Source organism: Daphnia pulicaria, chromosome 5, assembly GCF_021234035.1.
Source record: "Daphnia pulicaria isolate SC F1-1A chromosome 5, SC_F0-13Bv2, whole genome shotgun sequence".
NCBI classification, from domain to species: Eukaryota; Metazoa; Arthropoda; class Branchiopoda; order Diplostraca; family Daphniidae; genus Daphnia; species Daphnia pulicaria.
This window is the reverse complement of record NC_060917.1, coordinates 5271367-5297053: the sequence shown is the minus strand read 5'-3', so window position 1 is coordinate 5297053 and position 25687 is coordinate 5271367. Positions and strand designations below refer to the sequence as shown.

General features: G+C 42.6%; 6 protein-coding genes across 10 annotated transcripts; 5 read left to right on the top strand and 1 right to left on the bottom strand.

Annotated features, from left to right (window-relative positions):
- The first annotated feature begins 389 nt into the window (after positions 1-389).
- LOC124340789 (protogenin-like) lies at positions 390-11119 on the top strand. Of its 2 annotated transcripts, none has more exons than XM_046793449.1 (6): positions 390-886; positions 1957-2282; positions 2598-2733; positions 4318-4645; positions 4720-5296; positions 5449-11119. In XM_046793449.1, exons 1-6 carry the CDS (start codon positions 799-801, stop codon positions 8635-8637), a joined length of 4644 nt encoding a protein of 1547 aa, XP_046649405.1. In that variant the 5' UTR covers positions 390-798; the 3' UTR covers positions 8638-11119. The 2 variants fall into 2 exon arrangements, with proteins under 2 accessions (XP_046649405.1, XP_046649404.1); XM_046793448.1 differs by having other exon boundaries at positions 1954-2282.
- A 99-nt stretch (positions 11120-11218) lies between these two features.
- Positions 11219-13420, top strand: LOC124341133 (ferrochelatase, mitochondrial-like). Its single transcript, XM_046794080.1, has 8 exons — positions 11219-11411; positions 11610-11878; positions 11979-12081; positions 12185-12405; positions 12493-12658; positions 12725-12881; positions 12970-13085; positions 13154-13420. Exons 2-8 carry the CDS (start codon positions 11619-11621, stop codon positions 13346-13348), a joined length of 1218 nt encoding a protein of 405 aa, XP_046650036.1. The 5' UTR covers positions 11219-11411; positions 11610-11618; the 3' UTR covers positions 13349-13420.
- Positions 13364-14409, bottom strand: LOC124341324 (ATP synthase subunit C lysine N-methyltransferase-like). The gene is made up of 5 exons (XM_046794383.1): positions 14123-14409; positions 13944-14063; positions 13763-13885; positions 13638-13700; positions 13364-13576 (listed from the first exon to the last, which is right to left on the bottom strand). Exons 1-5 carry the CDS (start codon positions 14318-14320, stop codon positions 13436-13438), a joined length of 645 nt encoding a protein of 214 aa, XP_046650339.1. The 5' UTR covers positions 14321-14409; the 3' UTR covers positions 13364-13435.
- A 174-nt stretch (positions 14410-14583) lies between these two features.
- On the top strand, positions 14584-16174 carry LOC124341099 (protein SMG9-like). The gene is made up of 5 exons (XM_046794031.1): positions 14584-15116; positions 15169-15351; positions 15415-15567; positions 15628-15993; positions 16055-16174. The coding sequence occupies exons 1-5, from the start codon at positions 14596-14598 to the stop codon at positions 16131-16133; spliced, it is 1302 nt and encodes a 433-aa protein (XP_046649987.1). The 5' UTR covers positions 14584-14595; the 3' UTR covers positions 16134-16174.
- A 328-nt stretch (positions 16175-16502) lies between these two features.
- On the top strand, positions 16503-21788 carry LOC124340807 (structural maintenance of chromosomes protein 1A-like). Of its 2 annotated transcripts, XM_046793489.1 has the most exons (17): positions 16503-16793; positions 16854-17074; positions 17142-17647; positions 17714-18605; positions 18669-18922; positions 18985-19133; positions 19192-19462; positions 19571-19582; positions 19699-19796; positions 19856-20037; positions 20107-20229; positions 20295-20455; positions 20521-20665; positions 20739-20918; positions 20994-21172; positions 21299-21476; positions 21553-21788. In XM_046793489.1, exons 1-17 carry the CDS (start codon positions 16673-16675, stop codon positions 21634-21636), a joined length of 3756 nt encoding a protein of 1251 aa, XP_046649445.1. In that variant the 5' UTR covers positions 16503-16672; the 3' UTR covers positions 21637-21788. The 2 variants fall into 2 exon arrangements, with proteins under 2 accessions (XP_046649445.1, XP_046649446.1); XM_046793490.1 differs by lacking the exon at positions 19571-19582.
- A 103-nt stretch (positions 21789-21891) lies between these two features.
- Positions 21892-24820, top strand: LOC124340943 (GA-binding protein subunit beta-1-like). Of its 3 annotated transcripts, none has more exons than XM_046793783.1 (6): positions 21892-22028; positions 22335-22541; positions 22611-22973; positions 23036-23210; positions 23281-23403; positions 23471-24820. In XM_046793783.1, exons 1-6 carry the CDS (start codon positions 21996-21998, stop codon positions 24574-24576), a joined length of 2007 nt encoding a protein of 668 aa, XP_046649739.1. In that variant the 5' UTR covers positions 21892-21995; the 3' UTR covers positions 24577-24820. The 3 variants fall into 3 exon arrangements, with proteins under 3 accessions (XP_046649739.1, XP_046649740.1, XP_046649741.1); XM_046793784.1 differs by having other exon boundaries at positions 21894-22028; positions 22353-22541; XM_046793785.1 differs by lacking the exon at positions 21892-22028 and adding an exon at positions 22106-22270.
- Positions 24821-25687: the final 867 nt, after the last annotated feature.

The following is a 25687-nucleotide window of genomic DNA, read 5'->3' as shown; positions in this document are numbered from 1 at the left end:
TTTTTAGTCGAGTTGCTTTCCTTTTGGTCGAATCGTAAAAATAACAAAACCCCCCAAAAAAAGAAGAAGAAGAAGAAGTGAAAACAACAACAACAAACAGTTAACTACTTTTGCCAGTTGGCTTTCCCACCATTTTGATTTTTAGCTTTTAATTGGCCCGTTTCACCATTTAGTGTTAGCCACTGCAAAATGGTGGCGCTAGTGGCGGCTGCGAGAAGGTGGGCGACACACAGATTCCAGCGCCACCGCCAGCGTCCCATTTCCCCACCATGTGAAGGGGAGTAAGAAGAATGGAGTAGAAGAAGACGGGATAAATAGAAAGAGAATGAGAGAAATATATAGAAAGAGGGGAGAAAAGAGAGGGGGGCGCTCCTCCTACCAAAGACAAGTCGAGTTTAGTTCCATTCGAAGCGTCGGACTGATCACATCGTCGCGTGGCGTCTCTCTCCGTTTTGTGCGTCTCTTTTTTTTGAAAACTCGCAATTTTGTGTCGAAATAATCAGAATTATCTCTCCCCTCGTTCACCAACTTATTTAGTATTGGCTCATTTTTATTATCTATAATCGTGTGTGTGTGTGTGAGTGAAAAGGAATCTATAACGAGAGAGAGACGATCGTGTGGAATTTCCCTGGCTAAAACGACGAGAGAAATTCCGGATTTGTTGTTTGTTTCCGCTGGATGTTTTCGTTTTGGTGTGTGTGATTAGTTGGCCGTGAGGATTAGATGTTGTGTCGTCGTCGTCTCATCATCTGCCTGCAGTGTGTGTGTGTGTGGTCGCTCTCATGAATCTCAGGATATATGGCGCCGTTGCGTCTCATCAGCCTCCACCTGCTCCTCTTGGCGAGTTGGTGGTGGATCGTCATCAATGCAGCCGATTTCTATGACGGTTCGTCTCTTCTGTCGCCCTTTTCATTTCATTAGAAATTGATTATTCCACTCCCCCTCCTTCTCTATTGAGAGTGGGGGGGGGCCATTTTGGCAAAATTTCCCTTTTTTCCTCCTCCCGATTCCTAGAAGAAGAAAAACTTCTCCATTTTCTTTTTTTCTCTCTCCCCCCCCCCTCCTTCGACTAGAGAGAGAAAGGGAGGGGAAACCTTTTTAGCGTGGAGTGGGCGGAGCTTCTTCTTTCATCATCCGGCTGTGCGCTGTGTAGTAGGCGCCCCTTCTGCTGGATAATATAACTTGGGGAATTTTTTACCCATTTTATTTTTTTTTTCGTTTATATAATACCAGAAAACCGGTCGGTCGCATTTTTGAATTACAATTCTTAAAAGAGCGACGATGACCAAGTAAGGCTAAAGGCTAATGGTTTTTATTCTAAAAATTTTTGGGGTTTTTCTGTGGTGTGACGAAAAAATAAAATTCCCAAATCGACCTTGATTTTTTCCTCCTTTCAAAGAGATTTTCTTCGTCTTCCCATTTTCATTGAAACTCGATTGCAAATGAACGGCCGTGAATTTTTCCTCGGCGGGTGGAAATGAGGGGGGGGGGGTCGGGTGGTTTTTTTTTTAGGTTTACGTCATGATCATCACTTCCGGAATGGCATACAAGAAGAAGAAGAAAAACTGCGTACTACGCAGATAGTAAAAGGAGAAGAAGAAGAAGAAACAAGGCCTAAAGGAATTTGAGATTGTGTGTGTGTTCGTATTGCGTCGTAGAAGAAAGGAAGGAAGAAGAAGGGGATAACGAATAGAATGGGAAAGAGAGAGGGAAAAGTGTGTGTAGGCCTTGGGTAACAAACAAAAAGCCGCTCCTGTTAGCCTCTACTACTATCCTCCTCCCAAATCACTGTTGTTGTTGTACACCGAAAGAGAGCGGATATTTAGACTCGATTATTTTTGTTATTGTATAAAAAGTCGGGTAAAATCAATAGATTCCTGGAAATTCTTTTTATCGCCAAAAATTTGATTAAGTAAAATATACTAAATGTTTGTTTATTTTATTTGGAAACAGCAGAAGCACCGGGTAGTGGTGGAACTACAACGACGACGACGACGTTGGGTTTCAGTCACGAGCCGGACGATGTGGTCGTGGCGCGCGGTCAAAGCGCCCGACTCGATTGCCTAGTCCGTCTACCTCCTACTCTTCCTCCCAACGTTTCATCTGACCGGAACTACAACAACGGCACAAGTCAACAGCAGCAGCAACAACAACAACAACCTCAACAACATTTGGACGAGCCCATTGCGTTCGACATTCACTGGTTCCAGGACGGAATGCCCATCGTTTTGCCCGATTCTAGACGACACATTTTAGCCAACGGATCTCTTTATTTTGACAAGGTGAGAGAGAACCCCAACAAATTCAATCGGAATCAATCAAATGTAATGTATAAATGAATCCCCTCGAGCGAAGAAACCATTTCCCTTGGAAAATGTTGTTGTTGTTGTTGTTGCTCGAAAAACGGTTAATTGAAAAAATGGGTTTCCTTCCTCTAAAACTTTACCCACCTTGAAAAAAAGGCCGGCGGGATTTCCGCCGTTTTTCTCGTCCAACAAACCCCGAAAAATGTTTTCTCAACCAAAAAAAAAAAAATAATTTTCATTCAATTTTTTCTTTTTCTCGAAAATAATATTTTATTTTTCATTTTCCCGCAGGTGTTGCATAAACGATCTGGACGGACGAGTTCGGACGAAGGGATTTACAACTGCCTGGCGCAGCAAAGACAAACTTCTTCTTCCAATTCCGGCGGAGGAGCTTTCATTTCGCGAAATGTTTCCGTTCGAGTCGCAGGTGAATTTTTAACCAACTTTTTCTTTTTCGGGAAAAACTTTCATTTCATCCCAGCAGCACGAACGAACGAAAGAAAAAAAAAAAACATGGGTTTTACGGGGGCTCCCCTGGCGGTAGCATCCGGTACTAGTGTAGCAATGCGGTCTTTCGCCTCTCTCTCTCTCTCTACACAGGCCCCCCCTCCTTTATAGATGTAACGTTGATATCAAATAGTTTTTGATCTCTTTAGCCTGAAATAATTTCGCGCCATGTCCGCTCTTGTTAAGAGACAAACAATTCGGCCGATTGTCACGACGCCAGTGGCGGCGCTGTGACTCACACCCCACACACACACATTTTTCTGTGTAGGAGGAAATGAAACAAAACAAAAACATGTTGTAATGAACTAAAAGAAGAAGAAGAAGAACCACACACACACACACACACTTTGATGATGCAAAAACAAAAAAGGAGAGCAACATTCCCAAGGGCAACGGGCGCGTTTCTTTTTTGGAAGGTGGGCGGAGTTTTCTTCTTCTTCTTATTCGCCTTCCAGCCCCCCCACCAAAAAGAAGTTCCAAGGTTTTTTTGAGGGGGGCCACCTCTCCACCAAAGACCACACCGGACACCACACGTACACACGTACCGTGTGTGTTTGTGCCCTCTGGGTTTTTTCTTCTTTCGTGATTACGCGGGCACAACAACAACCGACGAGCCTGCTGTTGCTGTGCCCCGGACCAAACGGGAGCGTCAACTTATATGAAGAAGAAGAAGAAACGCAATTTTTGGCTCATTTTCACGAAATGGATATTCCCGTTTTTCTTTTCCCGAATGGAATTTGGCCCTTAAAAGAAACTGGACGGCAAGTGACCTGGTTGTTGTTGTGTAAGGAGGGCGAGAAAACTGGGGAAATGGAGGAATGTGAATGAAAAAAGGGGGAGAAAAAAAAAATGAATGAATGAAATTGTTTGTGTGTGCATCTTGTTAACTATTTCGCCCTCATCCAATCATCTCCAGTCATCATTCCCGAGCGCCATTTTGGTTTTCGGTGGGTGGCTCAACTCCTCCCTTTTTTTTAAGAAAAACGGTTGAAGCCCATCCCTGGCGTGATGGAAATTGTCCCGTCATCAGTCACTAGATGGCACACACATTTATGTGTTGGAATCAATTATTCATTCATTCATTCAGCCACGCTCACGAAATTTTTCGGGGGGTTTTATTTATCCTCTTGGACGAGATTGAATCAGACCGAGGAGGTCGGCCATTTGATCTTTTGACACCCACCAACCAAAATAACAAAATGGTCGTCCCTAATCGGCTGTGACATGTGAACTGGGAGGGAAATGATTCGAATTCTCTTACCCGCACATATAAGAATTTGCGGCCATTCTCTCTGGCCCCAATTTTATTCGTGAATGTAGCGCGACCGACCGCCATTGGACGGATTGAACAAGTAGCCGGAAGGAAGTCGTTTGAGTGGTGAATATTTGAATGCCAACAAGAAGCCTAAAAAATGTTGAAATGACGTCATTTCGTCAATATGTACCAACAAGAATAAAACACTTTTTAACTAAACTTAAATTTTTTTTTTATTTTCTCTTTTAGTTTTAGCGAAAGAATTCACGACTTGGCCGCTTGACGCGACCGTCGAAACGGGCGATCCCGCGAGATTCGCCTGCGAAATTGAATCAGTGCCGGAAGCGGAAATCACGTGGGAAAAGGATGGAGCACCTGTCGCCTCCGATCAATCGACTGGCAGAAATTATGATGACCAGGTTAACAACGGAACCGACAACCGAAAACCCAATGTCAATGGCTCCATCACTTTATCGGTCCAGGTAGAGAAGGAGCCCGAAATTAGATTTGTTAGTCTGGATTCCGGCAGGATCCTACACATTTACAACGTCCAATCCGACGACGCTGGAATTTACAGGTAAACAAACATTTCAATTTCAATTTAGAAAAATTCTAAAATGTTGAAACCGAATTTCTGTGTGTGACTGACAGATGCGTCGCTCGAAATGAATTGGCCGACAAGGAGCGAAGGAGCCAAGCCGGGCGGTTGGTCGTCAATAATAATCCAACTCCCACACTTCCTGGAACGGATGGAGGCGAGACAATTGTTTCTGCCAGCAGCAGTCGATTGCCGCAATTCATTTCACCGCCTCCGCCCAACGACTTGTGGGTCGTCCAGGGAGGCAACGTGACCATCGAGTGCCTGGCGACGGGCACCACCAATGCCAGGCTCGGATGGACTCTCAATTCCTCCTCGTTGACAATAGCAACCGCCGCCACCCAGACGAATTGGTTACACGGACCGACGGGATCAACGGCCGGGCCGGGCTATTTGTCGTTGACGGATGTCAATCCATCGATGGCCGGCCGTTACACTTGTGTCGCAATGACCACAACTGGCGGCGACAGCGTTGCCGGTCTTTCGGTGACGCAATCGACAAATGTCCACGTTGCCACTGTGCCGCAATTCCTTCGGGTGCCCAAATCCCAGGTCTTTCCCACGGCCAAAACGGTTCGATTCGAATGCGAAGTCACCGGAATTCCGGCGCCGGAAATTCGATGGTTCAAGGTAAAAATTTCACAACTGTGTTATGTATTTAATTTGGGCAGGATCGTGTGACCTTGTAGGATCGAGTTGAATCGAGTTTTGTCTTGTATTTTTATGCAATTTCTGTCCAATCTAATTTTCCTTTTCCTCATTTCCTTGATGATGAAATTTAGGATGGGCGGATCGTTCCGATCGGCGGCCGAATCAAAAACCGGATTCGCAACGGCGGGACATTTTCGGAACTGGTTTTATCCAATACGGTGACGGGCGATTCCGGCATTTACCAGTGCCAGGCCGGCAATCGGGCCGGTGTGGTCTCAGTCTCTGCCCGGCTCCTGGTCAACGTCTCTGAAGGCACCCGGCCCGAACCGCCTTCCAACCTCAAAGCGGTGGCCTTGACTCCGACGTCCGTCATGTTGACGTGGGATCCTCCGCGCAACGTGCCCGTCGACGACGTCAAGGCCTACACCGTCCACTTTATGCCGCTGTCGTCTGGCCAGCACTCGAGCGGCGGGACGTCCAGCAACAACAACAACAACGAGGAACACCAAGACGTGGCCATCAGTTCCAGCCACAGGATCGAAAATCTCAAACCCAACGCCAATTATTCCTTTTACGTTCGGGCTTACGTCCGAAAATCGGCTTCGGATCCATCGTACAAGCTCATTTTTAATCCAGCGATTTTGATCCAATCGGCTTCCACCCCCACGGCAACCACCCAAAGCAACAACAACCCATCCGACAAAGCGGATCCGCCGGAATCCCCGCCGACCACTCTACCTCGTCCTCCCAACAGGACCCTGCCGCCCACGGCCCCCAACGTGACTCTTCTCCCGCTCACTCCAAACACGTTGAGAGTCACGTGGCGACGGCTAGGCTCTTCCTCCGCATCCGGCTCGTCCAGCACAGCGTCGTCGGTCTCTTTTTACAAGATCCAATATCGACGCCACCGTAACAAGGAGTTTGACATCGAAGTCGTCAAGGGAGACGTCCACGAATACACCATCACCGGATTGCATCCAGGGCGCAAGTACGACGTTCGCGTCTTGCCCGGCAGCATGAACGGAGCCGGACCTGGCCAGTGGTACACTGTGGAAATGCCCCGAGTCATGGCGGATGCCGAGACTACCACCACCACCATCACTCCTTCTACCTCTCCGAAACTTCCGCCGTCGAATCCGGACGTCCAACTCACGGCCGTCAATGCCACGTCAGTTTTGGTGACGTGGGACAATGTCAGCAGACAACCGGTGCGCGGCAACCAGATCCAGTTGACTTATCGAATACAGGGTAGTCGAGAGACCAGTCCCGTTGTCATTCTTCCGGCAGCTTCCGGCTCTCGATGGATCACCGGTCTCAAGGCCGGATCCGTCTACGAATTTCAATTGGCGAGTAGAAGCGACGACCACCAGGAGGAGGAAGGCGGCGGCAGTTGGTCGTCGGTGAGCAGCAGCAGCATCCGCACATTGTGGAATTACGACTCGGCCGCCGGATACGTCAACGAAGAGGAAGACACGGAATCCGATCCGAGACCTGTCCGCATCGAGGCGAAAGTTTTGTCCAGCAACGCCATCCAGGTGTCTTGGCAGGTCCTTCCGCCGGAATCAGCGGCCAACGTCCTTTACTACACGATCCGCTACGTGGCCATTCCGACGGAATCGTCGAACGAACCAGTGCAAAAGTTCCAGTTTGTCCGTTGCACGGGTCATCAAGTCGAGTTGACCAATTTAACGGCTTTCACTCTGTATCGGATCAGCATCCGCTCGCACGACCGCCAAGGGCGTTCCAGCACTTACAGCAGCCCAGCAGCTGATGCCAGGACCCTGGCCGATTTGCCGGGACCTCCGTTGGATCTCTCTTTTACGGTCGATGTGACGAGTGCCGGAACGACGATGACGACGACGACAAATGGGCAGCTCTTTTGGAAGGCTCCCCATCCAGTGAAAGGAAACATCCTCGGATACGCCATATTGATTTCCACCGATCCGGAAGCGCCGATCGACACTTGGGTGAGGAAAGAGGAGTCGGGAGTGTGGCTGAGGAGTCAGCTGCGCGGCCTCGATCCTGGGACAGTCTACTACGTGCGGATGCAAGCCCGGACGTCTGTCGGTTGGGGTCCTCTCACACCAGAGCCGGCCCTGACTTGCTCTTTCCCCCCGAACCAACCGGAAGGCAACACCCGTCCAAAAGACGAGGAGGCCAACGCCAACGATCCTGCCACTCCATCGGGCCAGCTCTACCTTGGCGCCTTTATCGGGTTGGCCGTCAGCATGATCCTGGTGACCGTCTGTTGCACCACCGTTATCCTGCGGACTCGTTGCATCAAGCGGATGACGCCAACGGAGCAAATGTCCTCGCAACTGGCAGGCTCTCAGATCCAGCAACTCCCATCCGCCGAGACGACCGGGGCGACGACTGCGGCCAGTGTCAACGGGTTGGCAGTTTGCAACGGCCGGTTCCAGCACCACCGCCTGAAAAAGGAACAGCAGCCGCTGCGGCGGAACGGATCGTTGCGGAACAGCAGCGAACGATCGGCGGATGCCACCATGTTGGAAATGGAGTCGTTTGTCCCGATGCTGGCCACGATTCCGGTCGAGGAAATGCCGTCTCATTTGGATACCAAAGGAGGTTATCCGTCTGGATCTCGTGGAAGTGTTGCCGGAAGAATCATAACTCCGCCCATTACAGCGACAATAACGAACCGGAAGGAAGCGGAGGAAGACGATGACGACGATGCGGATCGTAGTGAATTGCCCCTCTTGTCCCTTTCTCACAGTGTCGTCGGCCAGCAGCACCACGACCACATGATGGTCGGCGGATTGGACGGAACGATCCTGTCTCAAGCCACCGAAACGACGTGTCTGAGTTTGGATTATTCCGGCCGCAATCGGCGCCGCCGAAGACGGAAGCACCACCTTCGCCGACAGGGTTCGTTGCACAGTCACGACGACTATGACGACGACGACGACGACGAAGGTGACAGTTCGTTGCACAGTTTGGACAGCCGGACGACGACCAGCAACAACAGCCAGCGACAGCAGCAGCAGCAGCAGCGGAGTAGTAGTGAGGCCATTAGTTGCACCAGTGACAGTAGCAGCAGCAGCAACAACAGTCGTCGATCCTTGCGGGAGGAAGAAGAAGAAGACAACGATACGGGTATCTGTCACACCGACCACCATCAGATGATGAACGACTCAGGATTAGTAGTGGCCGTGATGGGTAGTGGTGGTGGTGTCGGTGGTGTAGCGAGTGTAGTGAGTTCCAGCAGCAGCAACAACAACAGGACAGGCCAAACGACGACGACGTTGACGCCAAAGGGGACAGGAGACCAAGAACAACAACAGCTGGTCATTTCAACCTGAAAAGTGTGTGTGTGTGTGTGTGTGTGTTTTATTAAGAAGAATTGAAGATGAAAACAGAAGATTTTTTTACAAAAATACATCTCTATCCCCTCCCCCTGCACTCCAACCTCCTTTTTGCTTCCAGTTCTGCCCCGATCCTTGCCCTCCTCCAACAACTCCACCACCTCCTTCTCAGCAGCCTCCCAGGAACAACAACAGTTACGGGTAAACCTGTCCAAGACGGCCATCTTCCCCGAGACCTTTTTTTTACATACACACATACACAAATTGTAATAATAATTAAAGATAATCGCGCGCGAGAGAGAGAAACTGAAACTCACACACACACAACAACAACAACAACCGTTTATTGGATCTTTTTTTTTTTCGTTTTTCTTTCCCTTTTTTGAGAAAAATATCAAATACGTATTTTACATTTAAGCATTTAACGCCCTCTTGTATTGTATATTATAACGCTTTTTTGGCTTCCATCCGGAAGCGAATGATTTTTTTTTCTTTACCCGGTGAAGAAATTTTGAAATATTTTTTTTGTGTCAAAAGTACAAGAAAAAAGAATGTTTTTTTTTTTCATCGGGATTAAATAATTAATTTTCGTGAGCGTGTGTGTGTGTGTGTGTTTTGTCGTGAAGGTGAAAAATCATTTTCTGTTTTGTTTTCTCTTTTTTACAAAAATTTGTCTTGAATTCCCATCACCTTTTTGTTTTGTTTTCGGTTGTAGCGAGTCACAGTTGTTCTCTCTTTGTTTGTCCAATCCAACCACACCCAGAATCCTCCACTACCACAAGAAAAAAGAAGAAAAAATCCGCGCTCAAAATGCTCAAAGCATTTCTCAGGACTCTACTACTCTACTATTCTCTTTGTTTTCTCTCCACTTACTGTTTATATACTTATATATAACTTACTACAATGTAAATATGATTTCTGAATCCACCACCACTCCTTGAAAAAAACAAAAACAAGCCCATTGAGAAGAAACAACACAATTTTTTTTTAAATAACGCAAAAAGAATTCAATTTAATTGAATTTTTCAAACAATTCTGATTTTCCTGAATGGTACAAAAAAAAAATTCGAAATTTTCCAAAAAAAAAAACAAAAAACAAAAACAGTATGGTTTGAAAAATCATTCACGCGGGATCTACACACATACACACCACTAATATACACAGAGATCTACCTCGTTGATTTGTTTCTTCTCCTCCTCCAGATCCCAGACGACTTGTTCAGTTTTTTTAATTATTCAGTTCCAATCCGTCAGATTTATTATTATTATTTTATTAAATTATTACTGCTACTACTGCTGCTGCTCTGTCTACCTCGTTGATCTTTTGTTTCTCCGCCCACCACCACCACAACCACCAACAAAACCCCGAATGAATTCTCTGTCAAAACCTTCTTTTATTTTTCCTCCTCGGTTCTCTGGTTGTTAATTACGATGTTCAGGGATCGCCATTCCGCCGTTGCCCGTTCAAGAAGAAAAGCTCAAAAGGATTTTTCAATTTTTAATTTGACCTTCTCCTCTCCTCCTACACACCACCATTTAATATTAAATCTACAATTTTACCTCCAAAATCTCTTCAGAAAAACAATAGACGAAACAAAGTCGCTCAACACATTTTTTCCTTCTAGATTCCGACCGTACCCAACCACACCTACACACAACTACAACAAACTGCTAAAGTAAAAGAAAGAAAGTTCCTTCTGGTTGCTAAAGGGCTAATTTTTTTTTTAAAAAACAAAATTTTTTGTTCAATTCATTTTTTGGGTCGCCTCAGTGTGTGTTTCACCTTCGATTCTACTCGGGTGACACACAACCAACTCAATCCACCAACCTTCTTCATTTTTTTCGTTTGTTTCCCTTCTCCTTTTATTTCATCCCACGACGTTTTTTTACAATTAGGATCTAATTCAAACATGCGAAAAAAAAAAAAGAATGAAAACACAATCAGTACCTGAATCCACAAACTTTATATATACATACATTTTCTCTCTGTCTCTCGCTACACACACACGACGTGTGCTGCTATAAAAATCGTCTTTTTTTTTTCTCCTTTCATTTCTTATTTGTGTGTTTGTGTGTGCTCTGAATTATATTTGGCAACTGGTTTGAATTTGTTTTTCTTGCGATTGAACTTTTGTGAAAGTGTGTACGGCTAATTTTCTCGAGTGCGCGCGTGTTTGTATGCATCATCATCTCTATTGATCGTCTTTTACATAATTCTATTGTTTGTATTTTCTCGTGTGTGTTTCTTCTTCTTCTTCATTTATTTGTTTGTTTCTATTCGCCCCTTCAACCCCTCGTCAAAGTTACCTGTTTCGATTCGGCATCAGACGCCACCAACACACGTACGGTTTATCGGTCTTCATGCTCAGGTTGGAGAAAAAAAATAAAGAAATAATTTCATCTGTTTTACCCGTAAAAGTTTTGTAATACGTAATACATCGTGACGATTGACATTCAATACATAAAAATGCGTAATTATGATAATCAATCTGCTCCTAGCCAGAAACGGAGAAATCAATTGTTTTTGCAGACTTGGCAACGCCGGCACATGGCCGAATTTTCTTATTTTCAATTTTAATGTAAACATCTCGTGTTTCCAAACGTCAACATTTGATAATGGAGAGATATCGTGTGAGGGGGTCGCATGAGGAAGAGGAATTCTAAAGGCGATTGACATCATTTGGGTCGTGCGACGAGCACGCACATACATTAGTCCCCACGAATCTCGTAGACTTGTCCCAAGTCTGTCGCTCACGCCATCGTCAAATCAGGTACAATGACATGAATTGAATTTGTCGTTATATTGCAATACCGTCTATCAACAATCTCTTTTTAACCAACGTTTTCATGGTTGTTTGCAAATATATATACAACCATTACATTCGTGCTTCGGCATTTGACCACACTATGTCTTGAATCTGCTTATGTAATATATATATTTTTTTATGTGTGTAATATCTGTGATGCAGATTTCAACGATGGCCTCCATAGCACTCTGTCGATCTGCAGCAGTATTCTCCAAGCCCAAACAGTTTCTGCCAAATGGAGTGATGAAGATGATGAGCGCAACTCACTGGTTGAATAATAATCGCAATACCAGGACTGCCACAACAGACACTCGTGCAAAAACAGGTATCCTGATGTTGAACATGGGTGGCCCAAGCACTTTGCCAGAGGTTGGAGACTTTTTGAAAAACCTGTTCATGGACCGTGATATCATTCAGTTGCCTTTCCAGAGGTACTGTCACTAAACAGATGTGCATATTAATCAACACCCCAACTCACCGAGAATGGTTAATGTTTAACACATTCCCCTTTTCTCTCTCTGTCCCCATAAGTGTGTTAGGACCGTTAATAGCAAAACGTCGGACACCAGATATCCAAGAAAAATACGGTCAAATCGGTGGTGGTTCGCCAATTTTAAAATGGACACGCAAACAGGTTTATTTTTCCCCTTTTTCTACGTTAGATTCGAAAGCTGCGTTCCCACCTTTAAAAAAATTAAATTAAATCTGACATTTTTCTCTGATTGATTCATTATAAGGGCGACATGATGTGTGCCATCCTAGACAAGATTTGCCCCGAATCGGCTCCCCACAAGGCCTATGTCGGGTTCCGCTATGCAAATCCACTCACGGAGATAACCTTAGAGCAGATGGAAAAGGATAACCTTGAGAGAGCCATTGCATTCACTCAGTACCCCCATTACAGTTGCACGACAACCGGCTCCAGTATGAACGCCATATACAAATATTACGCCGAGCGGTAAATTGATATTTAAACAAATGCAGATTTTATTCATCAAAAACTCTTATGGAATAATTGTTTTTTAATGCTAATTTTTTAATTAAGTAACATCACCACGAAATTAAACTGGAGTGTGATTGATCGTTGGGGAACACATCCCCTGCTGGTCGACGCCTTTGTCCATCTCATAGAAAAAGAATTAGAAAGTATCGATCCTGAAATTCGAGATCAAGTTATCATTCTTTTTTCCGCTCATTCTCTTCCTCTGCGGGTGGGTCTTATCTTTTCTTGTCGGTATTTTTTTGTTTATCAATTTTGCTGCTGTTTTTCCGACTAGACTGTAAACCGCGGGGATCCCTACCCGGCCGAAGTAGGAGCCACAGTCCAGCTCATTATGAGCAAACTCAACCACGCCAACCCTTACAGATTAGTGTGGCAATCAAAGGTCGGGCCACTGCCTTGGCTCGAACCGGCGACTGATAAAGCCATTGAAAGTATAAACACATGCAATATCTATTCAACGGATGAGCGTTCTTTCTAAATCATTCATTTCCCTTTGGGGGCGTTTGGCTATTTTCTTAGGTTATATCAAAAGTGGGAAGAAACATTTCATCCTAGTCCCTATCGCTTTCACTTCTGATCACATTGAAACTCTTCACGAATTAGACATCGAGTACGGAGAAGATTTAGCCAAAAAGGTAAAAACATTTTCAATTTGCGAGGGCATCCAAGTAGCCTACTAATGAATATTTTGTAAAATGTCCAGCTCGGTGTAGAGACTTATCGCCGACTTCCGGCTCTTAACGATCATCCAATTTTTATCGAAGCGCTGGCCGATCTAGTCTCGAATCATTTAAAGAAAGGCCCTCGTGTGACGGGTCAATTACTTTCCCGGTGTCCCATGTGTGTTAACGAAACCTGTGGCAAGTGCAAAAACTGGTTTTCCACCATGTGCAAATAATCATAGTGCAACTAGTAACTATTCATAGAGGGTTTTATTTGTTTGATATAAATACACTAGAATTCGGTGGGACTGTTTGGTTTGGTTTCACACTTCGTATACCCAAACTGTGTCGATCCCTTCACCGATGACGTGTGAAGGTTTCCAGTTTGGCAGAGGAAACCTACACGCAATGACTTGGCTCGAAGATTTCAAAGATCTCTCAAACAATTGCTCTAATTCTGGCATCTAAAAATAATAAAGGAATAATTTATTTAAATCATCATATAAAATAATTAACAAAAGTTACCATTTCTTCAACACCAAAGATGACAATGTTGTTATATTTTGTGTAATCTACTTTGAATAAATCCTAGTATAGGTGAAAATTAAAATTTTATTAAAACATCAAAATGGATACTTCAAGTTATTCACCTGTCTGCTAAAGGTTGCATTTGTAATTCTGTTTCTCCAAGCAGTCAACTTGGAATAGAGAACAAGTACAGTGTTGAGTTCAACCCCATGACTTTGGAAGCCCTTTTGCCCTGCGGCCAAAACCTTGGACCAATGAATAATGTAAGTTTTTGTTTAAAAAGAAGAATAGAAATGATTTTACTATTCTTCCATCTCCACTGCCAAGATCAATCAACTTTCTTCCTCCTGCATGGCTTTTTGCAAGAGCTTTCATCACATTTTCAACTTGTTGTGTGCTTGCTGGAACATAGGGCAAGACAACCTGATGAAATGCAAGTAATTATTCAAAGCATTTCTTTCAAATAAGAACGTTTAACTTACTCGTCTCAAAGCAGGGGAAACGAAAGGAAAACAAACAGCACTTAGAATAATAGCGGCACCTCCAGTGAGGGACGCCAGTAAAAGACCAGTTTTACTCGATTTCCTTACTGTACTTTCTTGTCCCTGATTGGTTTCCACTAAGGATAGAAGGTAAGGATCACATCCGCAATCTGTTTTGGCAGTGTTTTTGCTTTCCATCGCCGGAATGAGGGGCTTTTCTCATCAATAATCACAAGGGAAAAAAACAAAAGCACATTTTAAATATTTCGTCTGTAATTTAACAACGTTGCCCCCCAAATAATCAAGGAAATCAGGAAAAATTCTGGTTTTTATTTACTAATCTTAGCTACTTCAGTATTCTACCATTTAATCAAAATTCGCGAAATTTAATTTTTGATTAATTTTTAAATATTTAGTTATTTTCTATTTTTCTGATCAGCTTGATTTCGTTCGGTCCAATCACCTAGCGAGAAATGAAAGAACAACTTGCGTCAGTCGTGCTGCGAAAAAAGAAAAACAAACAAATGTCGCAGCCTGAGACGAATTCATCTTCTCGAGGGAAAAGTCGAAGAGAAGGAGGAAAACAGTCTTTGTACAAACCATCACGAGATGAAAGAGATCGTTCAGGATATGGCTCAAATTATCGTGGTAAAAATAGGCAATCTGCTAACGTCGATATCGCTCCTCCTACGATCCTTTTGAAAACAAGAGCCAACGAAACTAGAAGCTTGTCACCTGTGCATCAAGTAAAAACATCGGTTAGCGGTGAAAATTTGAGCAGAAACGCATTCAAGATTCCTGCTAGAAAAGATGATTCTGACAATACAGCCACAGTTATCATGACAGCACCTGTCAAGCTTCTCAGTGAAGACTTGGCCTTTCAAGATTCTCTCCATGAATTCCTTACAGATAATCCAGATTTTCTGGTGGTTGGTTGTGTTGGTCTACAGTGGTCAGGAAAATCATCTGTTCTCTCACACCTAGCAGCATCAAAGTACTTTTCTCAATTTGATTGTTTTTGAATTGTTTCTGATTTTTCACTGTAGTTGTAGGACCATCGTCAAACAAACCATGTTCTCCATTGCTACATCACATCTGCAAATGAAAGGCTTGACGGGGACAATAGGCTTGGATGCTTATGTGACTGAAGATCGTGTAATCTGGTTAGACTGCCAACCATTACTCTCTGCTGCAATTGCAGAAAGAGAAATTGTTGCAAACTACTCCAAGTAATTTATTTGAATCCTGATTTAAAGTGACTGTTGATTCAGTAGCATTTTCATTATTTTCAGGGATACCTATAAGGAAAATCTCCCAAAGCTGGAATCATCCTGTGTGGGAACATCAATGGAGGTTCAATCCCTACAATTGTTGTCATTTCTTTACTGCATTTGCCACATCCTTATAGTGGTGCAAGATTCTCTTGGAGATCCCAACCTAATCAGGTCTTTATTTTACAGATTTAATTTCTCATTGGAAAAACGTTAATTTCTTTTTTGTGAAAGGTTACTTCAAACCGCTGAAATGCTGAAGCCTAATTTGGCTAGCGAAGATTCTGTTGTCGATCATATGCCTCACCTGGTGACGATCTACAATCGAGCCCAACCGAGTGATCTTGTCCCAGAGATGCTGAAACAGACTCACAAATTTTATAAAATGGCTTTCAAGAAATCGAGGCTTCAGATCTCTAGCGAACAATTCAGTGACTCATTCAAAACGGATGATGGCGCCAATTTTGTCTCGTTACTCGACTGGACCTCGGCAAACGATCAATGGACGAGCTACGAGGAAACTATTCCACAATTGAAAGCGAAGCTGCTAGCCCTTCCTAGACATTCATTTGGACCTGCCGGATTAACGGAAAAATCATGGTATTAAATCGTAAATTAAGTCATCATGACGTCCGTTTTCATTCCTAATCTTTCACACTAGGTTTTCCTTTGCCATTAAAGCCTGGGAAGCAGTCAGGAAATCAACACTAATGATGGAATACGCTCGTTTGTTACAGTGAACCGAATATTTGTCCATAGAATACAAATCAATTAAATCTTTCTTCTTAGTGTTCATCTTTCATTTTTTTCTATAATAAAACTGTACATTGCCTAGCCAAGCTTGGGTCACATATGTATGAGTCCAGTAGGGGAGAGGATTTTCTATGTAAATGGTTATAAAATAATTGAAAAGATTTTTAGTTTATACTTGATATGATAAAGTTTAGGATATTTCATTTGAAGATTTAGCTAGTAAATACAGTTCTTTCTGCAAATATTATTTAAAGGAGATAATGATGAAGAACAAGAAAAGAAACCAGATGGAAACTACTTTTTGAATAAAAATTCGTTTAAAAATGATAACAATGAAACTGGCAACGCTTTGGTTCGCTGTTCGCGGGCTTACATGGCGTTGGTTTTCGTCTAGATATATGCGTCTTTACCTGCTGATGTTTTTATTTTCTCAGATTTTTTACTGAAGGCTTATTTTCTTCCCCTGATGTTTTTATTCCTTAAAGTTTTAACTGAAGGACGATAAAATTCGTCAAAATCTGTCAAAATGGCCAAATTAAGGTCCAACCTAAAGTATATAGAGGTCGAAAATTTCAAGTCCTATCTAGGCTTTCAACGTATTGGACCTTTGAAGAACTTCTCGGCAGTAATTGGTCCAAATGGCTCAGGTATCACAGAAATTACATAGAATATATGTGTGATGTATACTAAAACTGTATAATGTTTAGGAAAATCCAATTTCATGGATGCTGTTAGTTTTGTTATGGGTGAGAAGACACAGACGCTCAGAGTGAAAAGACTTGCCGATCTTATTCATGGAGCTTCCATTAACAAAGCTGTGTCTAATTCTGCCAAAGTTTCAGCTATTTTCGAGCTCGAAGATAAAACTGAGCTCAAATTCACAAGACTTGTTTCACATGGTTCATCTGAACACAGGTTCAATGACGAGGTAAACATCTTGACTACAACTTCCCACTAATCATAGTTAAATTTGATCTTCTTTTTTCTCTCTTTAGACAGTGAATTCTTCAAGATATTTTGCTGAGTTGGAGAAATTAGGCATCAATGTAAAAGCCAAGAATTTTTTAGTGTTCCAAGGAGCTGTTGAAAATATTGCAATGAAGAACCCTAAAGAAAGGACTGCGCTATTTGAAGAAATCTCAGGTTCTGGTGCTTTGAAAGAAGATTATGATAGATTGAAAGCAGATATGTTGAAGGCAGAAGAAGACACTCAGTTTACTCTGCAGAAGAAGAAAGGTATTGCTGCTGAGAGAAAAGAGGCTAGAATGGAGAAAGAAGAAGCCGAAAAGTACCAAAAACTTCGCGAAGATCTTGCCGAACAACAAGTTATATTCTACCTATTTAAGCTGTTTCATTGTGAGCAAGATATAAAAACTGCCAGGGAAGACATAACCAAAAAACAACAAGAACTTGGAAAGGTCGAGAGACGTAAAGAAAAAGCAGAGGAGATCTTAAGGGAGAAGAAGAAGGAACACACAAAAATCGGAAAAGAACTTGCAAAGTAATTTTTCATTTTGCTTAATAACATTTAATAAAATATTCATTGCTGATTTTACACCAATCTTAGGATGGAACAAGACATTCGTGAGATCGAGTCGGAAATCAACAAAAAACGACCGACCTTCATCAAAGCCAAAGAGCGAGTAACGCACATGCAGAAAAAATTGGAAGCCGCTCAGAAATCACTTACTCAGGCCAGGAAAGCGAATGATGCCCACGCGGAAGACATCGATCAGCTTGAGAAAGAACTAACCGAAGTTGACAAGCGGAGAGAAGAGTATGAAACAGAATTGCAGTCTGAGAGCCAGAGTCAAGGTCGCAGCGTCCATTTGGAGGAAGAACAGGTTGCTCAGTACCACCGGTTGAAGGAAGAGGCCGGAAGACAATCAGCGCGTTATCTTCAAGAACTCGACTCGGTTAATCGCGAGCAGAAATCTGACCAGGATAAACTGGACAATGAGTCGCGTGTTCGAGGCGAGATTGAAAACCAATTGCGCCAACGACAACACGAGCTGGAAGAAACTCAAAAACGGTCCGACAAATTAATGGAACACATTCGAACGACGGAAACGGCCCTGGAAGAGCAGATAAAACTGCAACGCGATCTGACAAGCGAAGTCGAACAGTCCAAGAACCAGATCGATACGCTACAAAGCAAGTTGGACGGTATCTCAAAGAATCTGGGCGAAGCGAAAGTCGACAAACATGAAGACGCGCGTCGCCGTAAAAAGCAAGAAATTGTCGAAAATTTTAAGCGTCTCTACCGTGGCGTTTACGATCGAATCATTAACATGTGCCACCCTGTTCACCAACGTTTCAATATTCCCGTCACTAAGCTGCTCGGCAAGTACATGGAAGCCATCGTGGTCGACACAGAAGAAACGGCTAGAAACTGCATCCAGTATCTCAAAGAGCAAATGTTGGAACCAGAAACTTTTCTTCCTCTAAACTATCTAAAGGTTGCAAGGATTTAAAAAAATGTTTAATTGAACATATTTCTTTAAACAGTTCATTTTCTCTAGGCGAAACCATTGAAGGAGCGACTTCGTGTCATCAAGGATCCTCTCAACGTGCGTCTGCTTTACGATGTGTTGCAGTACGACCCGCCCGAGATCAAGAAAGCAGTTTTGTTCGTTACCAATAACGCGCTGGTTTGCGACACGCAAGAAGACGCCATGAAAGTGGCGTACGAAATGGAAGACGGTGATCGTTACGACGCTGTTGCCCTGGACGGCACATTTTACCAGAAATCTGGTCTTATTTCTGGCGGCTCTCGGTTAGTCGTTACTTTTACGAAATGGCATCGTAACTTTTCTTCAATCACCTTCTCTTCATCAGGGATTTGGAGAAAAAGGCTGCCCGCTGGAACGACAAGCAGCTCAGTGCCCTGAAATCCAACAAAGAGAAACTGAGTGAAGAATTGCGAGAAGCTATGAAGAAGTCGAGGAAGGAATCTGAACTCCATACCGTCAACTGTACTGTCAAAGGTAATTCAAAGCTCCAATCTTCGATTGAATAAATAATCACGTTCTTTTTCGATTTTAGGTTTGGATTCTAGGCATCGCTATGCATTGGCTGATCGTGAAAAAACTGCCAAACAAATTGAGCAGTTAATGAGAGAAATTGCGAAACTGGAAGAAAAATTGAGAAATTTTGCGCCGGCAACAGACGAAATCGAGAAAATCATGCGCGAAAGGGACGCCACTATCCAGAACGTCAAAGAACGTATGAACCGTGTAGAAGACACTGTTTTTGCCGAATTTTGCTCTCAAATCGGCGTGGCTAACATCCGCCAGTATGAAGAACGGGAACTCAGGTCTGATTTGATTATTTAATATTATTGAACGTTACTTGTTAGTTTATATCCTGCATAATACATAACTCTTCGTGTATTTTGCTTCTGATTGGCCCGCTGTTCTGGCAGGCTCCATACATGGTACTGTACCAGCTCAGTATGCATGCACTTAGTAGTAGTAGAAATCTGCAATCCTTCTGTTTCCTTTACTAGTTGAAGTTAGAATTTCATTTTGCTAATTTATCGCTTTTAAACAGGACACAACAAGAGCGAGCCAAGAAGCGCCTCGACTTTGAAAACCAGAAGAATCGTATCCTCAACCAGCTGGAATTCGAGCGTTCCCGAGACACACAAAGTATTAATTTTACTCTGGTATTCAGTTACACAATTATACTTAAACTGTAATGTTTGCAGCTAATGTGGAACGGTGGGAGCGGTCTGTGAGTGACGACGAAGAGGAACTTGAAAGAGCCAAACAGGCCGAACAAAAACAAATGAGTGAAATTGATAAAGAAATGAAAAAGTTGGAAGAAATTAAATCGACCCGAATGTGCAAAAAGAACGACTTGGACAATATGGATGAAGACATGGCCTTGGTATGATCCGCTCTGTTTGTTAGTTTTTAAAATTAATGTCATAACATTATTTGCAAACTTAATATCAAGGCTCGCCGAGATATGGGAGCAGTAGCAAAAGACCTGCAGAACATTCAGAAGTCTATCACCAGTATGGAAGCGAAAATTGATCAAAAAAGAAGTGAAAGGCACAGCATTTTGAAGCAATCGAAGGTAACCTATCATTATTTTTATTAGTGTTATTTCATTTTCTAAAATAATTTGTGTTACCGAATTAGATGGAAGATATCGTTATTCCAATGTCGCGCGGTAACATGGAAGACATCGAGCAAGATGGTAATGCTACCGAAAGTATGAATAGCGAATCTGTCACAACCGGTGGTAGCGATTCAGTTAGCACTCCACAAAACTCTCAAACGATATATGAGCGAGAAGAGAGGTAAGTCCTGCTCCCCATTCATTTGTGATTTCCGCTTCATTCTTTTTGTTTTCGACCTTATTTAGAATTGTTGTCGATTACTCTGACCTACCTGACAAGTATAAAGATCTTTTTGAAGCGGACGAAGTACGCCGTGAAGGCGATCGCCTACAACGTCACGTGAACGAGTTGAGCAATACTATCCAGCGTATTCAAGCCCCAAATATGCGGGTACGTTTTTTTTATTATTATTCACTTTTTTCCGTGATCAACTTCTTCACCGTTATTCTGTATTCAACCTCAGGCTATGCAAAAATTGGACTTGGCGAGAGAAAAGTTACACGAGACAAACGAAGAGTTTGAAAAGGCTCGCGTCAAAACCAAGAAAGCTAAACAGGCGTTTGAGAGAGTAAAAAAAGAGCGCTTTGATCTCTTTATGTCTTGTTTTGAGCACGTTTCCAATGAAATCGATGGCATTTATAAGGTATGTTACTAGTTAGGAAAGCGTCAAGATCGTTATTCTTAACCTTTTTTGCTTGTTCATTTTTTGCTTGTTTAGTCGTTGGCCAAGAACCAGTCTGCTCAAGCCTTTTTAGGTCCAGAAAATCCAGAAGAACCTTACCTTGATGGAATCAATTACAATTGTGTCGCTCCGGGCAAACGTTTCCAACCCATGTCTAATCTTTCCGGAGGAGAAAAGACCGTTGCGGCTTTGGCATTGCTATTCGCCATTCACAGGTTTGTTGGTTTCTTTCACAACATGTATTACTCGGCTCTTTCAATTCATAAATTTTCCCCTTCATTGATGGAATTACATCAGCAACGTAATTAATTCTTTGTATTTATATTCTTTCAATTTTCAAGCTATCAACCAGCTCCTTTCTTCGTACTGGATGAGATCGACGCAGCTTTGGATAACACAAACATCAGTAAAGTAGCTGGGTTCATTAAAACACAAACAGCCAACTTGCAAACTATCGTTATTTCTTTGAAAGAAGAATTTTACAGCCATGCTGATGCGCTCATTGGAGTTTGCCCTGACGTAAGAATTAGTTCATTGCTGTCAATAAATCAAAACTTCAATTATAAATTCCATTTGATTGTTCTCTTTATTATAGCCTGGGGAGTGCCTCATCAGCAAAATGCTTCTCCTGGATCTTACCGAATACCCGCCGCACACGTTTGAAGAGACTCAACGCTAATTAAATGAGTCCACTTATAAGTTTTTCTTTTACGATTTTCGGTTTTAAGCGTATACTTACAGCATGTATGGATAGGTGTTTGTGCGGTTTATTTTGTTCAATGAGATGAATTTTAAGTGCATTCCTTTAAATAAAACAGATGTTCTCACGAATCCAATCTCTTTGCCAATTGTTGATTCTTGAAAGATACAAAGTTTTTTTTGTTTTTTTTTCGAATTCCCTCGTAGCAAATCGGTATGTATTTTCTAAAAGAAACAAATGACGAACGGTTGCCGCCATATTGGACCGCGTGGTTACTATGAGGATGGCAAGTTTGTACGATAGCAGTAGTAAAAAGTAATATAAACATAACCGGAAAAATGGATCATAATCAAATTTTATTGGATGCTGTGGTAACTATGTTCAGCCTTATTTTTTACACTTTAGAGATATTTTGTTTTTTGTTATAAGTATGTTAAGTTGAATTGAAAAACAACGGAAGTCGGTCTGCTTCCGACATCGACAGTGCACGACTTCCACTTATCTTTTAGCAAGTAAACATTGTTTAATGTTTACTTTACCACACAAACATAAATTCGATTATTTTATTCAAGCCTTTGCTGAAGTTATTCTTACCTGTCACTGAAATAACATAGTATGTCTTATTCTCCATAGTTTTGGTTTGTGTAGTTTAATCGTTTGATCTTAATAATTTATAGATAGAATTTCCTTCACAGCTTCTTGGGGATAACAGTGATGGCCAACAACAGGAAGAATCCCTCCTTTTACCCTCAGCAAATCAACTGCCCATTTCAAATCAAAATATGGTTGAAATGGGGAAGAAGCTTTTGGAAGCAGCATCAGAAAACAATCTTGAATCAGTGAAATCGCTGATGACGGGTGGAGCACCCTTTACAGGAAACTGGGTAAGACTTTCACTGTAAATTCATTTCCTTCAGATTTGTTAAATCCTTGTTTCTATTGTCATTATCTAGCTTGGTACAACCCCCTTGCATGCAGCAGCAAAAGCAGGCCACATTGAAACTGTTGAGTTACTGCTGAAAGCTGGCATATTCAGGGATGCAAAAACCAAAGTTGACCGTACTGCCTTGCAGATGGCAGCTGAAGAAGGTTACACTGCTATTGTTCAAATGCTCCTAGAACATGGTGCAGATATCAATGGCAAAGATATGTTGAGGATGACAGCTCTTCACTGGGCTGTTGAACGCGGTCATCGAGATGTTGTAACCGTTCTTCTTTCATATGGAGCTGAAGTCGTGAGTTTTAATAAATTTGAAAAAACCGCCATGGACATAGCCTGTGATAATGGCTTTGAAGATATTGCATTGCAACTTGAGGTATATTAATTTCATTTGTGTTTATAATTTCGCAACGGTGACTAATTTGTTTTGGTTTTCAGGCTGCAATATTTCAAAAGAATAATAGTAAACCCCATATTCCTGTTGGCAATGGAAGAACGGAAGCCGCTAACCATAATACTAGTATCCCCGAAATGAACTCAGTAAAAAGTCCTACTTGGAAAACTTCTCCCGAAGAAGACGCCTTAGAAAAATTGACTGCCAGCACGCGTAATTGTATGAGCATTCCGTTGTTATTAGAGTTATTGACTTAGTTAACGAAGCCTTACTACAACTCTTTATTTAGCCGAATCAACGTCACACGAAGCTTTGAAACTGCTGGAATCCCACGGCATTTCCTTTTTGCCAGTAGATAATTCTACGTTATTGACTTCAGCCCTTGAAAGCGGACAAAGTATTAGCTTGACCGGTAAAACTCTAACTTTCAAGTATAACTCGTTCTCAATAACCAATTATGCAATGTTAAAATTTCGCAGAAGCTGGAAAAATGGCTTTAAATCATTTAAAAAAAGATAGCCATCCAATCCCCCGCCCTGCTCAAGCGGCACCGTTGGCAAAGAAACTGAAGCTTTCATCCGTCTCCACTCCTGGCCATCCAAGAGTGGTCACTATAACGGCTGAACAGTTTTTGGCCATTGCCAACCGATTACAAAACAGGGGTTCCGGCAAACCTGTGATTATTTCGCTTCCCAAAAATGTGGCTCTTTCGAACCAAACAAAGATTGCCAACAACAAGCCTGCCGTGACGTCGTCTTCTGTTGCTCCTAGTAAACCACCAGCCTCAGAATTAGATTCATCTTTGCCCGAGTTTGTTCTCAATCAGCAGATGTCTGATCCATTGACGATCGAGGCCCCAACTGTCATTAAACCTCCTCAGCCTCCGTTGAGTATGCCCATACTGACCGAGGATGAACCTTGTTCAGATCCAACCTCATTCGAAGTCAAGAGCACAAATGATCAATATCACGACCCGGATCCTTTGACGGTATCATCCGAGTTTGATTTGGTCACATCTCAAGAAGTCTCTACACCGTCCTTGGACATGTCATCGCCTTCGTCAGTGATTGAAACCAACACCACATCTGCCATTAATATCGCCGATTGTTGTACTCCAGCAGAAAACTCGGCGTCGGACGAAAGAAAGAATCATTTTTTCAAATCCGGTCAACTGAAAGGATCGGCTAGGACGACGCCCATGACCATCTTGTGCGAAAGAAAGAGGAGAAAATCGGTCACGCTGGAAGAAGTGGAAGAAGAATTTCCAAGTGAAGCGGTGATGGTGGCATCCATTCATTCCAAGTCAATCCATTCGCAAGTCCAGCAGCCACATCAGCATCAGCCGACTTTGAATAATGCTGCACCACCGCTGGATGCTGATGACGACATGTTCATCAATGACGAATCTGAATCTTGTCACGGCAACAACAATCCACCGGTGTGGTTGTCGATCATGGAAGAGGAAAACAGTCGATTTTCTGCCGGTGCGGCCGACAATGACGACGATCTTCTCGATCCCAGCCGACTGGCCGCCCAATTGGCCTCAATACGACAAGCTGCCTCTCAGTATTCCTTCAGTAGTTGATGGTCTGTGACTGCATTTCGTTCTTCCTCGCACCAATTGTTGGTGTCTTAACTGCAAAAAATTACAAATTAAGAAGATGGAAGAAATCAACAACAAAAAAACGCTCTCCTTATCCCCTCCTTCTCCCCGTTCCTTCCTTCGTATTGTTTGGAAAGGTTTATACTCCCGAGTCAAATATTGTTTTATATATTTCGTATAGATAAAATGTTAAATAATTGAAAATACAGAAGACGTGTCGGAATTATTAATTGGCAAAATAGTCGAGTGGAAACACTGGACTGTAAAACTTGAGGATAATAATGTTGCAACGGTTTCATTTTTGTGTTGACAGAGACTGATTAATCGGCCAAGGTGAGTCGTGAATATTAAGGAAACGGGAAAAAACCGACCGTCCAGCCCCCCCAAAAAATGTTCTCTGCTCAACTAAATCTATTGGATTTTTTGGTTCCTGCTTTCGCTAGTGGGCACTTGCGAGGTTTTTATTTAGCATTTTACACACAAAGAGTGGGAAACCCGACGACAGCGTTCACGTGCCGGAAGAACTCGTGAAAATGTTGCAAGATACTTTCATTTGACTAGAGACAGAGACTTTTAACAGGATCAAACACGTGAAGTTAGCAAGCACCCTTAGAAAGTTATCGAAGGGGACTGTTAAAAATCGAATAACTGATTGACATTTGCAAGAAGCTGTAAATGAGGAAGCGGAAGTATTATGAAATTACATTTGAAAACGAAAATCAAAGGAAACCTATTCGACCAAATGAAACGGGATGTTAATAAATAAATTAGTTTTGGATTATATCATGCTTTCTGGTGACTACTTCCTGTGGAAATCTTGTTATTGAATTTCAATTTGTTTTCATCTTCTTTAGTATATATTACAATTTATTATCTGCAGTCGACCTCATTGTGGTATTAAACTGGAGATATTATCGCATAACAGGGAGTCGTAACTCTAATCAGAAAATGAGTTCCGGTCGGATTGCGAGTTGTCGAGCTGAAACAAAAGCGACTCGTGATGATTATTTCCCCCACGAAAATCATTTTGAAAAATAAATATAAACTCAAAAGAAAGAAAAGCTTGCTGTTTTGCATAATCTTGTTATAAGCT

Bases quoted from the DNA above. Each gene is read 5' to 3' on its own strand.
- LOC124340789 (XM_046793448.1), top strand. From the start codon at position 799: ATGGCGCCGTTGCGTCTCATCAGCCTCCACCTGCTCCTCTTGGCGAGT. The intron at 887-1,953 runs GTTCGTCTCTTC...ATTTGGAAACAG, and splicing joins TGCAGCCGATTTCTATGACG to CAGAAGCACCGGGTAGTGGT. The intron at 4,646-4,719 runs GTAAACAAACAT...TGTGACTGACAG, and splicing joins GACGACGCTGGAATTTACAG to ATGCGTCGCTCGAAATGAAT.
- LOC124341133 (XM_046794080.1), top strand. From the start codon at position 11,619: ATGGCCTCCATAGCACTCTGTCGATCTGCAGCAGTATTCTCCAAGCCC. The intron at 11,879-11,978 runs GTACTGTCACTA...TGTCCCCATAAG, and splicing joins ATTCAGTTGCCTTTCCAGAG to TGTGTTAGGACCGTTAATAG. The intron at 12,659-12,724 runs GTGGGTCTTATC...TTTTCCGACTAG, and splicing joins CTCATTCTCTTCCTCTGCGG to ACTGTAAACCGCGGGGATCC.
- LOC124341324 (XM_046794383.1), bottom strand. From the start codon at position 14,320: ATGGAAAGCAAAAACACTGCCAAAACAGATTGCGGATGTGATCCTTAC. The intron at 13,701-13,762 runs GTGAATAACTTG...CACCTATACTAG, and splicing joins ATGCAACCTTTAGCAGACAG to GATTTATTCAAAGTAGATTA. The intron at 13,577-13,637 runs GTAACTTTTGTT...TATTATTTTTAG, and splicing joins TCTTTGGTGTTGAAGAAATG to ATGCCAGAATTAGAGCAATT.
- LOC124341099 (XM_046794031.1), top strand. From the start codon at position 14,596: ATGAAAGAACAACTTGCGTCAGTCGTGCTGCGAAAAAAGAAAAACAAA. The intron at 15,352-15,414 runs GTAATTTATTTG...CATTATTTTCAG, and splicing joins ATTGTTGCAAACTACTCCAA to GGATACCTATAAGGAAAATC. The intron at 15,994-16,054 runs GTATTAAATCGT...CTTTCACACTAG, and splicing joins GGATTAACGGAAAAATCATG to GTTTTCCTTTGCCATTAAAG.
- LOC124340807 (XM_046793489.1), top strand. From the start codon at position 16,673: ATGGCCAAATTAAGGTCCAACCTAAAGTATATAGAGGTCGAAAATTTC. The intron at 19,797-19,855 runs GTATTAATTTTA...TAATGTTTGCAG, and splicing joins GCGTTCCCGAGACACACAAA to CTAATGTGGAACGGTGGGAG. The intron at 20,230-20,294 runs GTAACCTATCAT...TTACCGAATTAG, and splicing joins GCATTTTGAAGCAATCGAAG to ATGGAAGATATCGTTATTCC.
- LOC124340943 (XM_046793783.1), top strand. From the start codon at position 21,996: ATGGATCATAATCAAATTTTATTGGATGCTGTG. The intron at 23,211-23,280 runs GTATGAGCATTC...CTCTTTATTTAG, and splicing joins GACTGCCAGCACGCGTAATT to CCGAATCAACGTCACACGAA. The intron at 23,404-23,470 runs GTAAAACTCTAA...AAAATTTCGCAG, and splicing joins ACAAAGTATTAGCTTGACCG to AAGCTGGAAAAATGGCTTTA.